Here is a 14168-nt window from a genome sequence, read left to right on the forward strand (position 1 = left end):
TACCCAGCCCAGAAAAACTCCCCCATCGAGGGCACGTTTCTTGAAGGTGTAGAGTTTTTTCAAGGAATGCGCCGAGGACAGATATAGTGTCGTCTACACAATTTGCCTCTCGAAATCGAGTAGGGGCCCTGAGAAGAGCAACCTGTCCACCACTTCAATGCACCGTCATTTGGAATCCAAGCAATGGAATCAGTGGCAGGCAGCAACGGCAGGACAAACGTCGCCCGCCGTTCATGCCACTGCCTCTGCTCACAGTGCTGGCGATGCACTCCAGAGGACGAGCCAGGACATCACTTCATCTGCCTCCGCCACTTTGTTGACTTCTCCCTCATCCTCCCCTGTTTCTGTCTTATCTCCTTCTCCTGCACCATCAAAGGCACCATCAGGCGCTTCTTTACAACAACCCACCATCTCTCAGACATTGGAGCGCCGGCAGAAATACACTGCTAACCACCCACCCACGCAAGCCTAGAACGCCAACATCGCTAAACTGCTGGCCCAGGAGAGGTTGGCGTTCCGGCTTGTTGAAACTCCCGCCTTCCCGGACCTGATGGCAACTGTGGCACCTCACTATGCCGTCCCTAGCCGTCTCAACTTCTCCCGGTGTGGCGTCCCCGCCTTGCACCAGCACGTGTCACTCAACATCAGGTGGGCCCTTAGTTCCGCGCTTTGCTGCAAGGTCCACTTGACCACCGACACTTGGACAAGCGCCTGTGGTCAGGGATGCTGCAGTGCTTATCTTTAATGACAGGCAGGGTGAATGTGGTGGAGTCTGTTCCCCGGGTGCAAACTGGGGTGGCCTATCTCCTCTCCCAGGCCAAAATTCATGGCAGGAGTAGACTGAAACCCTACGACGCTGCAACCTCCACCACAGCTACTAGCGGCAAACGCTAAAACACTGGTGTGGGGAGACGTCAGCAGGCGGTGCTGAAGCTCATCAGCTTGGGGGACAGACAGCACAGTGCCTCCGAGGTCAGGGATGCCATCCTGGCTGAGATGGCATTTTTTTTTCCCTGCTACACCTGGGGCCTGGCATTTTTACGCCTGTGATAATGGCTGGAACCTGGTAGCGGCTCTGGAGCTTGCCAGCCTCCAACACGTTCCATGTTTGGCCCACGTCTAACCTAGTGGTGCAAAGTTTTTTAAAAACATACCCAAATGTACCGAAGCTACTGTTGAAAATGCGGCGCTTGTGCGCCCACTTTTGCAAGTGCACAGGAGTCGCTGCTAGCCTAAAAACACTCTAGCAAGGCCTACATCTGTCCAAACACAGGCTGTTGTCCGTCATTCACACACGCTGAAACCCTACAATACCATATCTTGAGCAGGGTGTGTGAGCTGCACAGACCTTTGATGGAGTTCCATCTACAAAACCCAAGGGTTCCTCAAAGTCAGCAACCAAAGTTTCTGCACCATGAGTTTCCAGGGGTGGCAGAGTTATGGCTAGGGGAAGAGGCATGGATAGGGATGATGTCTAGGGGCAAAAGCAGTGTGGATGTGGAGGCAAGCTAAGCAGGAAAAACTGGGGGTACAAGCTAAGGCATGGACTGGGGTGATGTCTAGGGGCAAAAGCAGTGTGGATGTGGAGGCAAGCTAAGCAGGAAAAACTGGGGGTACAAGCTAAGGCATGGACTGGGGTGATGTCTAGGGGCAAAAGCAGTGTGGATGTGGAGGCAAGCTAAGCAGGAAAAACTGGGGGTACAAGCTAAGGCATGGACTGGGGTGATGTCTAGGGGCAAAAGCAGTGTGGATGTGGAGGCAAGCAAAGCAGGGAAAATGGTGGCTAGAGGCAAAGGGATGTCCATAGGCAGCAAGGGCAAAGATGCAAAACTCTCCCGTTTCAAGAATTTTCCTGACTTGTTTCCCCACAAAACATTCCTGGGAGGAGGGCTGAAACACCACCCTCCTCCTCCTCCGCTGTTAGATTTACCCCAGCTACGAGCTGAAAACGCTGCAACACTGGTGTGGGGAGACGTCAGCAGGCTGGGCTGAAGCTCATCAGCTTGGGAGACGGACAGCACACTGCCTCTGAGGTCAGGGATGCCATCCTGGATGAGATGGCAATTTGTTTATCCCCGCTGCCCCTGGGGCCAGGTTTTTTAGCTTGTTGGAGGGCTCTGGAGCTTGCCAGCCTCCAACACGTTCCATGCCTGGCCCACATGTTCAATGTAGTGGTGCAATGATTTTTAAAAACATACCCCAAATTAGCTGAGCTAAGGGTGAAAGTGCGGCACTTGGACACCCACTTTCCCAAGTCTACAGTACCTGGAGCTAGCCGCAATACACTCCAGCAAGGCCTACATCTGCCTGAAGCACCTACTGTTGTGCGAGGTCACCACACGCTCTAACCCTAGATACCGTATGTTCAGCAGGGTGTGTGAGCAGCAGAGACCTTTGATGGAGTACCAGCTACAAAACCCAAGGGTTCCTCAGAGTCAGCTCCCTCACTTTCTGCACCATGAGTTTCCATGGGTGGCAGACTTATGGCTAGAGGCACAGGCATGGATAGGGGTGATGTGTAGGAGCAAAAGCAGTGTGGATGTGGAGGCAAGCTAAGCAGCAAAAACTGGGGGTACAAGCAGCCGGTGACATCATCACTGACAAGCACAGCTGTCTGTCAGCTGACAGGCTGACTTTCACCAAAATGAACAGACAATGGATAGACTCATCATATACATGTCAGTTACATGACAAATTTAGTGCAATTTGCAAGTCCAAGATGGTTTGGAGATCTGCGGAGAGGAATCTCACCACCTCTTGCGGGTGCCATCATTTGGAAGGCAAGCCCTGGGCTCAGTGGGTGAGAGCAAGCGCAGGATAATCGTCGTTTGGCCTGGCGGCCACTGCCTCTTCCACTGTTGACAGGGCTGGCGCTGCAGTCCAGACCAGGAGCCAGGACACCTCCACATCTGCCTCTGACACTTTGGGGAGTTCACCCTTATCCTCACCTTTTCCTGCCATTTCTCCTTTTGCCCGCGCCATCATGCGCCTCTTCCCAGCAACTCCCCATCTCCCAAGCCTTTCATTTCATGCTAAAGTACAGCGCAACCCACCCACATGCCCAAGGCTTCAACGGCCTCATCTCAAGAAATCTGGCCCAGGAGATGTTGGAATCCCGGCTGGGGGACACTCTGCCCTTTTTGGGCAGAGTGTCTACTGCGCCACCGCACTGTGCCGTCCACACCAGCACTTTCCCCCAAACATGAGGCGGTCCCTAAATTCAGCGCTTAGCCCTAAAGTTCCATGTGACCAGTTACGAATGGACAAGTGCATGCGGACAGGGACGCTACCTTTCAATTTGGGCACAGTGGTTGAATGTAGTTGAGGCGTGGACCGGGTCGCAAAATGTGGTGGCCTGACTTGTCTCCCCACACAACATTCCTGGGAGGAGGGCTGAAACACCACCCTCCTCCGCTGTTAAATTGACCCCAGCTACGAGCTGGAAACGCTGCAACACTGGTGTGGGGAGACGTCAGCGGGCCGTGCTGAAGCTCATCAGCTTGGGGGCCAGACAGCACACTGCCTACAAAGTGAGTCATGCCATCCTCGATGAGACGGCAATGTGGTTTTTGCCACTGCACCTGGGCCCAGGCATGTTGTCATGTGTGATAATGGCCATAACCTGGGATTGGCTCTGTAGCTTGGCAGCCTGCAACATATTCCATGCCTGGGCCACGTTTTTAACTCATTGCTGCTAATCTTTTGAAAAAGGTACCCCAATGTTCCTGAGCTACTGGTGAAAGTGTGGCGCTTGTGCGGATAGTTTTTAAAGTGTATAGTTGCCGCTGCTAGCCTCTATGCACTCCTACAACGCCTGTACCTGCTGGAACAACGGCTGTTGTGCGACGTCTCCACACTGCTGGCACTAAACATATCATGTGTTGAGCAGAGTGTGTGAGCAGCACAGACCTTTGATGTAGTTCCAACTCCAAAACCCTCGGGTTCGTCAAAGTCAACTCCCTCAGTTGCTCAACCATGAGTGGCCATGGGTGGCAGACTTATGTGAAATCCCATCCCATCCATTGCACTGGACACGAAACATTAGCATGCGCTCAGCACAACTTCGGATATGGCAGATGCGTTAAGCAGGGTGCAGGGTACAACACAGACCAGGCCCGAGCACCAGGAACAGGTGTTAGAAATACTGCAGCATCTGCCATTTCCTTCCAATTTTGGGGTTTTGGACCCGCCACCGACTTGTCTGGACCTAAGTGGGGATCATGAGACACAGTTGCCATCAAGGCAAGCTGTGGTCATGTGCGGTTTGCAGTAAGGGGGCAGTGCGCAATTGGAAGAGGAGTTGGTGGATGACGAGGCCACCGACCCCACATGGACAGGGGTGATGTCTAGGGGCTAAAGCAGTGTAGATGTAGAGGGAAGCTAAATCAACAAAAAACCTGGGTAGAAGCAAAGGCATAAACTGGGGTGATGTTTAGGGGTGAAAGCAGAGTAGATGTGGAGGGAAGCTAAGCAGCAAAAACAGTGGGTAGAAGCAAAGGCATGCAAAACTCTACCCTGTTGGAAGACTTATTCCTAGGTCTGGAACACGTTAATGGCCCCCCTGGACAAATTACTGCCACTCAGGGGCCTAGTGTCACCAGGAGGGACAAGTATAGGCGCATGTTGTGGGAATACCTGGCCGACACCAGCTCTGTCCTCTCCGATCCCTCTGTGCTCTACAGCCTAAACTTATTTTCTCATCTTTTTTTCTGAACTGCACATCTCTTGCCTGCTTCCTTTGGGATCTTAGAAATGGTGGTCCACTTCCACAGATGGTAACTTCAATAGACAGTGTAACGGGAGTAGCTGAGGGATCGCTGTCTTAACCACTTTTTGGCACAAAATTAACTTCCAAAGCCAAATATGGTGCAAGTATATGATGCAAGGACACCTACACACCTATCTCTGACACATTGGGGAGTTCACCCTCATGCGCCCTTTTGGCCTGCACCATCATGCGCCTCTTCCCAGCCACTCCACATTTCCCAAGCTTTTCATTGCAGGCAGAAGTACAATACAACCCACCCCCATGCCCAAGCCTGTAACAGCCTCATCGATAAACTGCTGGCCCTGGAGATGTTGGTGTTTGTTTATGCTTCTGGAGACCCAGGCCTTCCGTCAGCAGATGGCAGCTGGGGCACCTCCCTATGCTGGGCCTAGCCGTTACTACTTCTCTTGGTGTGCTGTCTCTGCCTTGCGCCTGCATGTGTCCCATAACATCAGTCGGGCCCAGAGCTCTGCGCTTTGCTGCAAGGTCCACTTGACCACCGACACATGGACAAGCGCCTGTGGTCAGGGATGCTGCAGTGCTTATCTTTAATGACAGGCAGGGTGAATGTGGTGGAGTCTGTTCCCCGGGTGCAAACTGGGGTGGCCTATCTCCTCTCCCAGGCCAAAATTCATGGCAGGAGTAGACTGAAACCCTACGAAGCTGCAACCTCCACCCCAGCTACTAGCGGAAAACACTGTAACACTGGCATGGGGAGATGTCAGTAGGCCGTGCTGAAACTGATCAGCTTGGGGGACAGACAGCACAGTGCCTCCGAGGTCAGGGATGCCATCCTGGCTGAGATGGCATTTTTTTTTCCCTGCTACACCTGGGGCCTGGCATTTTTGCGCCTGTGATAATGGCTGGAACCTGGTAGCAGATCTGGAGCTTGCCAGACTCAAACACGGTCCACGCATGGCCCACGTTTTCCAACTTGTTGGTGCCATGTTTCTTTGAAACCTACACCATTGTGCCTGATATACAGGTCAAAGTGGGGCCATTTTCGTAAGTGAGAACTAGCCTCTGCTAGGCAGAAAACATTCAGAGCACACTCCTCTCATCTTCGCACCGTTGGCTGGCGGAGGAAGACGAGGGGGTTGGAGTGGCATCTGATGTCCCTATCCCACACGAGGCTAGAGGGTGCACTTCAGTGCATCCCATTGCTTCACCACAAATGGTGTGAAGGGGAGTGGAAAATGGAGGAAATGGAGAGTGACCCTTACAGTTGGGGCCAGCAAAGGCATGCCAAGTAACACACTGGCACACATGGCTGACTTCATCTTGGGTTGCTTTTCAACACATATTTCACATCATGAAGAACAAATAATACTGGATTTTTTCAAGCCTCGAACCCCGGTCTAGGTCTAATGTCTGTTCCTTTCTTATATTAGGGGAGAGGGAAAAAAAATTACTTCAGTGATACGTTTAGCGTACATAGACTGACTATTAATGTGTATCCCACTTAGTGTTGTTAGGGTTACACACCGTCACAACCTGGCTAAAGCTTCTATAGCTGTTAATAAAGTCAACATAACTTTACGGTATCCAAAAAGACAGCTGGTACCGACAGAGAGCAAGACAAATGTCACCCAAAGCTGTGAGCTCTGAACACCCACAGTGACTTTGGCGTCATCATCATTATAAGGGAGCGGGTGGTAATAAATAACTTGGCAGTGCCTAAAACCCAAAAAGCTTATACAACTATATTTACATTAAGATACACAAATGAAACTTTTCAGTAGCATGTCATGAGACAAGCTGATAAGCTCTTCCTTTGTGCAGTGCTATTTGAAAGTTAAACGCTGCCTTTATTTTAATTCTGGAGAAGGTGCAGACATTAGATTTAGAACATGTTGTCTTCATTGTCCAAATCCTCTATATAGGTAACGCGTTTTTCGGGCCGAGCTGTCTGGGAACGAGCTGGTGCAGCACTGACAACCTGGGTGAATATGGCAAGAGCCTGAGATGTAGGGTGAATGAATCCCCAAATTATTTGTGGAATTCCCAGTGAGACAATGGCACTGTATACCAGTATTAAAAATTGTGGGTGCACATAACCCCCATATATTCTTTGAATTCCCAGTCAGACAATGGCACTGTATAGCAGTATTAAAAATTGTGGGTGCACGTAACCCCCATATATTCTTTGAATTCCCAGTCAGACAATGGCACTGTATACCAGTATTAAAAATTGTGGGTGCACATAACCCCCATATATTCTTTGAATTCCCAGTGAGACAATGGAACTGTATAGCAGTAGCAAAAATTGTGGGTGCACGTAACCCCCATATATTCTTTGAATTCCCAGTGAGACAAAGGAACTGTATAGCAGTATTAAAAATTGTGGGTGCACATAACCCCCATATATTTTTTGAATTCCCAGTCAGACAATGGCACTATATACCAGTAGTAAAAATTGTGGGTGCACATAACCCCAATATATTCTTTGAATTCCCAGTCAGACAATGGCACTGTATACCAGTATTAAAAATTGTGGGTGCACATAACCCCCATATATTCTTTGAATTCCCAGTGAGACAATGGAACTGTATAGCAGTAGCAAAAATTGTGGGTGCACGTCACCCCAATATATTCTTTGAATTCCCAGTGAGACAAAGGAACTGTATAGCAGTATTAAAAATTGTGGGTGCACATAACCCCCATATATTCTTTGAATTCCCAGTCAGACAATGGCACTATATACCAGTAGTAAAAATTGTGGGTGCACATAACCCCAATATATTCTTTGAATTCCCAGTCAGACAATGGCACTGTATACCAGTATTAAAAATTGTGGGTGCACATAACCCCCATATATTCTTTGAATTCCCAGTGAGACAATGGAACTGTATAGCAGTAGCAAAAATTGTGGGTGCACGTCACCCCAATATATTCTTTGAATTCCCAGTGAGACAAAGGAACTGTATAGCAGTATTAAAAATTGTGGGTGCACATAACCCCCATATATTCTTTGAATTCCCAGTCAGACAATGGCACTATATACCAGTAGTAAAAATTGTGGGTGCACATAACCCCAATATATTCTTTGAATTCCCAGTCAGACAATGGCACTGTATACCAGTAGTAAAAATTGTGGGTGCACATAACCCCCATATATTCTTTGAATTCCCAGTCAGACAATGGCACTGTATAGCAGTATTAAAAATTGTGGGTGCACATAACCCCCATATATTCTTTGAATTCCCAGTGAGACAATGGAACTGTATAGCAGTAGCAAAAATTGTGGGTGCACGTAACCCCCATATATTCTTTGAATTCCCAGTGAGACAAAGGAACTGTATAGCAGTATTAAAAATTGTGGGTGCACATAACCCCCATATATTTTTTGAATTCCCAGTCAGACAATGGCACTATATACCAGTAGTAAAAATTGTGGGTGCACATAACCCCAATATATTCTTTGAATTCCCAGTCAGACAATGGCACTGTATACCAGTATTAAAAATTGTGGGTGCACATAACCCCCATATATTCTTTGAATTCCCAGTGAGACAAAGGAACTGTATAGCAGTATTAAAAATTGTGGGTGCACGTAACCCCCATATATTCTTTGAATTCCCAGTCAGACAATGGCACTGTATAGCAGTATTAAAAATTGTGGGTGCACGTAACCCCCATATATTCTTTGAATTCCCAGTCAGACAATGGCACTGTATACCAGTATTAAAAATTGTGGGTGCACATAACCCCCATATATTCTTTGAATTCCCAGTCAGACAAAGGAACTGTATAGCAGTATTAAAAATTGTGGGTGCACATAACCCCCATATATTCTTTGAATTCCCAGTCAGACAATGGCACTGTATACCAGTATTAAAAATTGTGGGTGCACGTAACCCCCATATATTCTTTGAATTCCCAGTCAGACAATGGCACTATATACCAGTATTAAAAATTGTGGGTGCACATAACCCCCATATATTCTTTGAATTCCCAGTCAGACAATGGCACTGTATACCAGTATTAAAAATTGTGGGTGCACATAACCCCCATATATTCTTTGAATTCCCAGTGAGACAATGGAACTGTATAGCAGTAGCAAAAATTGTGGGTGCACGTCACCCCAATATATTCTTTGAATTCCCAGTCAGACAATGGCACTGTATACCAGTAGTAAAAATTGTGGGTGCACATAACCCCCATATATTCTTTGAATTCCCAGTCAGACAATGGCACTGTATACCAGTATTAAAAATTGTGGGTGCACATAACCCCCATATATTCTTTGAATTCCCAGTCAGACAATGGCACTATATACCAGTAGTAAAAATTGTGGGTGCACATAACCCCAATATATTCTTTGAATTCCCAGTCAGACAATGGCACTGTATACCAGTATTAAAAATTGTGGGTGCACATAACCCCCATATATTCTTTGAATTCCCAGTCAGACAATGGCACTGTATAGCAGTATTAAAAATTGTGGGTGCACATAACCCCCATATATTCTTTGAATTCCCAGTCAGACAATGGCACTATATACCAGTAGTAAAAATTGTGGGTGCACATAACCCCAATATATTCTTTGAATTCCCAGTCAGACAATGGCACTGTATACCAGTATTAAAAATTGTGGGTGCACATAACCCCCATATATTCTTTGAATTCCCAGTCAGACAATGGCACTGTATACCAGTATTAAAAATTGTGGGTGCACATAACCCCCATATATTCTTTGAATTCCCAGTGAGACAAAGGAACTGTATAGCAGTATTAAAAATTGTGGGTGCACGTAACCCCCATATATTCTTTGAATTCCCAGTCAGACAATGGCACTGTATAGCAGTATTAAAAATTGTGGGTGCACGTAACCCCCATATATTCTTTGAATTCCCAGTCAGACAATGGCACTGTATACCAGTAGTAAAAATTGTGGGTGCACATAACCCCCATATATTCTTTGAATTCCCAGTCAGACAATGGCACTATATACCAGTAGTAAAAATTGTGGGTGCACATAACCCCAATATATTCTTTGAATTCCCAGTCAGACAATGGCACTGTATACCAGTATTAAAAATTGTGGGTGCACATAACCCCCATATATTCTTTGAATTCCCAGTGAGACAAAGGAACTGTATAGCAGTATTAAAAATTGTGGGTGCACATAACCCCCATATATTCTTTGAATTCCCAGTCAGACAATGGCACTGTATAGCAGTATTAAAAATTGTGGGTGCACGTAACCCCCATATATTCTTTGAATTCCCAGTCAGACAATGGCACTGTATACCAGTATTAAAAATTGTGGGTGCACATAACCCCCATATATTCTTTGAATTCCCAGTGAGACAATGGCACTGTATAGCAGTAGCAAAAATTGTGGGTGCACGTCACCCCAATATATTCTTTGAATTCCCAGTCAGACAATGGCACTATATACCAGTAGCAAAAATTGTGGGTGTATATAGCCCCAATTCTATTGCTAGGGGACTTGCAGGGTATTTCTGAGGTGAAGGTGGGGGGGCACACCATTGGAACGGGGATTTGGGGTGTATATATGGGGTATACGGGAATACACTGTCAGTGTGTTCCATTCAGGATCCTGGGAAAGCTGGGTTGCGGCGATTGAGCCCGTCAGTGCCACGTTACACTGACAAGCTTCTCCCTGGAATTGAAGTTATATGTAAGCCCAATATATTCTTTGAATTCCCAGTGAGACAATGGCACTATATGGCAGTAGCAAAAATAGTGGGTGTATATAGCCCCAATCCTATTGCTAGGGGACTTGCAGGGTATTTCTGGGGTGAAGGTGGGGGGGCACACCGTTGGAACGGGTATCGGGGGTATATATCGGGTATACGGGAATACACTGACAGTGTATTCCATTCAGGATCCTGGGAAAGCTGGGTTGCGTCGATTGAGCCCGTCAGTGCCACGTTACACTGACAAGCTTCTCCCTGGAATTTAGCTCTTATAAGAGCTGTTGGTTGTCTTCTCCTTCCTATCCTAGCCTGTCCCTGCCTACCCAGAATCTAACCCCTAGCTAACTGGACGGAAACCTCCGTCCTCGGTGAATTGCAAGCTCAGAATGACGCGAAGCTGGGCGGCGCTGTTCTTTTAAATTAGAGGTCACATGTTTTCGGCAGCCAATGGGTTTTGCCTACTTTTTTCAACGTCACCGGTGTCGTAGTTCCTGTCCCACCTACCCTGTGCTGTTATTGGAGCAAAAAAGGCGCCAGGGAAGGTGGGAGGGGAATCGAGTAATGGCGCACTTTACCACGCGGTGTTCGATTCGATTCGAACATGCCGAACAGCCTAATATCCGATCGAACATGAGTTCGATAGAACACTGTTCGCTCATCTCTAGTAGCCACCACTAACTAATATAGGAAGAGTTGGGCACCTCTTACTCAATTAAGATTGGCCAGAATAAATATCCCCCATTCCCCCGTCTTTGTATTAATTATATTTGCTCAAAATCTACAGAATTTACAAAAACTTACATTGAGAAATAACATAAGAAACTTGGATATTCCTATAAATTGAACAGACGCAGAATGTATTTAAGCCTGCAATACTCAGTATAATAAAGTGTTACATATATCATTGTGCCAACACTCGTGTTCTCTCTCTCGCCAGGGCTGAATTTGTTGGCTTTTGTCACCATCGTCTTTTCCTACAGCAGCATGTTTTATTCTATTCACAAGACGGGCGCCAAAACAGCGGAGAGGAGCGTGCTCTCCCGAGAGGTGGCCATAGCCAAGAGGTTCTTCTTCATCGTGTTCACGGATGCCCTCTGCTGGATTCCCATCTTTTTATTGAAGGCCGTTTCACTCACAGAGGCCGAGATTCCAGGTACAATCATTTCATTCTAAAAGACGAAACAATATATATAATATGACATGCTGTGATTTCCAAAACCATGCCAGTTTTGGAAATTGCAGTGTGTCCGGGCTGCGGTTTTAAACGCAAAATGGGCATGGGATTCGCACGAATGCCATCCACTTTGTAGTTACTGTATAACGCCTCGATTCTGGCCCGTGGGGCTCTGGCCTTCTGCTTCATCCCTGTTTTACCGTATACTCAGCTGAATACACGGCAAAACAGGGATGAAGCAGAAGAGTGGCAGGCTGCGGTAAATCACGGTGTGCTGCGCTGCTGTGAGGGCGAGGAGGCAAGTTTGCGAGTAGATAGATACTACTGTACATTGGCTTGTCTATCTACTAGACAAGTCAATGTACAGTAGTATCTATCTACTCACGAACTTCGCTCAACTTACCTGCACAGAAGTGCTGCCGCTGCCCTCTTTTGGTCCGGTCTCTCTCCTTCACATGCCTTCAGAGCGCCCTGCGCCCCCCCGCCTACCTAGACTAGTATTATAGAGATGCTGGGAGAAGGCAGGGCTTGTGGCTTAGGAGTGTGGGCGGGTACTGGTGATGCACTCATGTCTCCCCGCCCACACCCTCCTAAGCCACAACAAGCCTCACCTACTCCCATCATCTCTAACACTAGCCTAGGGAGGTGGCAGTGCTCTGAAGGCCTGTGAAGGAGAGAACAAGACCGGACCAAGAAGAACTGTGAGTGGCAGCGGATCTGTGCAGGTAAGCGGACACCAGGGTTTTTTTTTTTAATCACTACACAGCATTGGAGTCCAAAAACTAAAACAATTTTTGGACTCCATGCTGTGTAGTGAATAGGATTGTTTTTAAAATCCGATCTTCGATTACTAAAAAAAAAAAAAAAAACCATTGACTTGCATTGGGATCAGGTTCGAATGGAAAATGATTGGAAATCGGATTTTAAAAATGATCCTGAAATTTCAAGATCGGCTCAACCCCAGCAGTGATGAAAGATGGATGAAAGGTGGTCAAAGATGAGTGGAATAGCTACAAAAAAAATCCTACAATAAATCTGCTGCATGTGAGAACACCTTGTAGGTTGTTGGTGATGTACTTTGGATGAGTAGAAGTTACTATATTTTAAAGCCTTTCTAGAATGGAACGTTCACAGTGCTTGGTAATTCCGCATTACACATTGTAGTTACTATAGTTTGTACCCGCACTTTTACGTACGTGACGTGACACTTCTCTATATTCCTAGGTACAATTACCTCCTGGGTTGTGATCTTCATTTTGCCGATCAACAGCGCCCTCAATCCTATTCTCTACACAATGACAACGTCCTCCTTCCAGGAGAAGCTCAAGCAATGTTTACAAAACAAAAGACACCAACTTCAGGAGTCTGGTAAAAGCTTTACATTGGTATCTATCAACACCAACACGGCTTGACACTGTTGGGATCTACAAGCTCTTAGAGACTATATGTGACTATTGAACACTTGTTTGATACCGGTGGTACTCATTTTCATTATTTAATTTTGTGCCTTCCATTTCATCACGGTGATCCCTCTAGACAAGTATAGGAGCCAAGTCTTGTGGCCGATTCAGAGAGAAACTTAACTGAATTTGCGTGCCTTTGTCTCCTATAACTATGGCTGTTTGGAGGTACCAAGCTCAAGGAAGGACATGGCGCCCCTGCTTCCTATGGAAACTGTATATGTGACCACTGAGAAGATCCAAAGGATATTGGGATAATCCAAACATCAGTAGGAGACATGACAAGGTGGTCATCTTGGCTTTATAGGACAATGGACAATGACATACAGTAGAATCACCTGGAGATGAATCCATAGCCATGAGCCGTTACTTTTATTGGGAAAAGATGATCATGGCGGACACAACCGATTGACAAGATCTCCTAAATCAACGTCCATCGTTGGACTTATGGATAACGTAGCATTGAACCCTTGCAAAGAGGAACCCATGTGGATTCTGTATAAATAGACTTGTGTGTACATATATTTATAACATTTCTTATGAGAGCTAATGGATTAGAATTTGGAAGACTATATACAAGATAAAGATTCAAGACCACTTTTTTGTCATATCACAAGAGTACAGAAGTACTCCACGTGAAAGAGATTGAGAAGAGGATTTATAATGGGTCACTTGGTTTTCACCTCTTTTCTCCAAGTATTAAGTATATTGGTGAAAACTGAAACCGGGTATCCAATGAACTGAAACACACTGAACAATTGACTTTATGAATGGATTTAGCCTATCCAGATAAGCAGTGTCACTAGATTTCACGGAATCGGTCATATTCGGGACATTTTACATGGTGGTGTTCAGGCCAAGGAAAAAGGTCCACGCTTTATCCGGATGTACCAGCTTGAACGTAACTAAAATAGAGGAGTCCAGGTCCACTGCGTTGTATTGGGGCCATTATTACCGATACATGGACTTTTTTTGGCCAAATGCGGCCATGTGACGCAACAATCCAATGTCTCTACTTAGCCCAGTTCACAATTGCTGCTACTACACAAATTGGGGAATTTCACGAAAATGATAAAAACATTGCCAATTCCACCAGCATT

The 14168-nt window shown here is 46.5% G+C and overlaps 1 protein-coding gene across 1 annotated transcript in view; it reads left to right on the forward strand.

Moving 5' to 3' along the window:
• LOC142184689 (relaxin receptor 1-like) overlaps window positions 1-13078 on the forward strand; it is a 75056-nt gene extending 61978 nt beyond the window's left edge. The window contains exons 17-18 of the mRNA XM_075259744.1: window positions 11372-11587; window positions 12833-13078. Coding sequence (XP_075115845.1) covers window positions 11372-11587; window positions 12833-13020 — 404 coding nt within the window. The 3' untranslated portion in view covers window positions 13021-13078. The remainder of the gene's footprint in view (window positions 1-11371; window positions 11588-12832) is intronic.
• The last annotated feature ends 1090 nt before the right edge of the window (window positions 13079-14168 follow it).

Source organism: Leptodactylus fuscus, chromosome 11 (assembly GCF_031893055.1).
Source record: "Leptodactylus fuscus isolate aLepFus1 chromosome 11, aLepFus1.hap2, whole genome shotgun sequence".
Classification (NCBI taxonomy): domain Eukaryota; kingdom Metazoa; phylum Chordata; class Amphibia; order Anura; family Leptodactylidae; genus Leptodactylus; species Leptodactylus fuscus.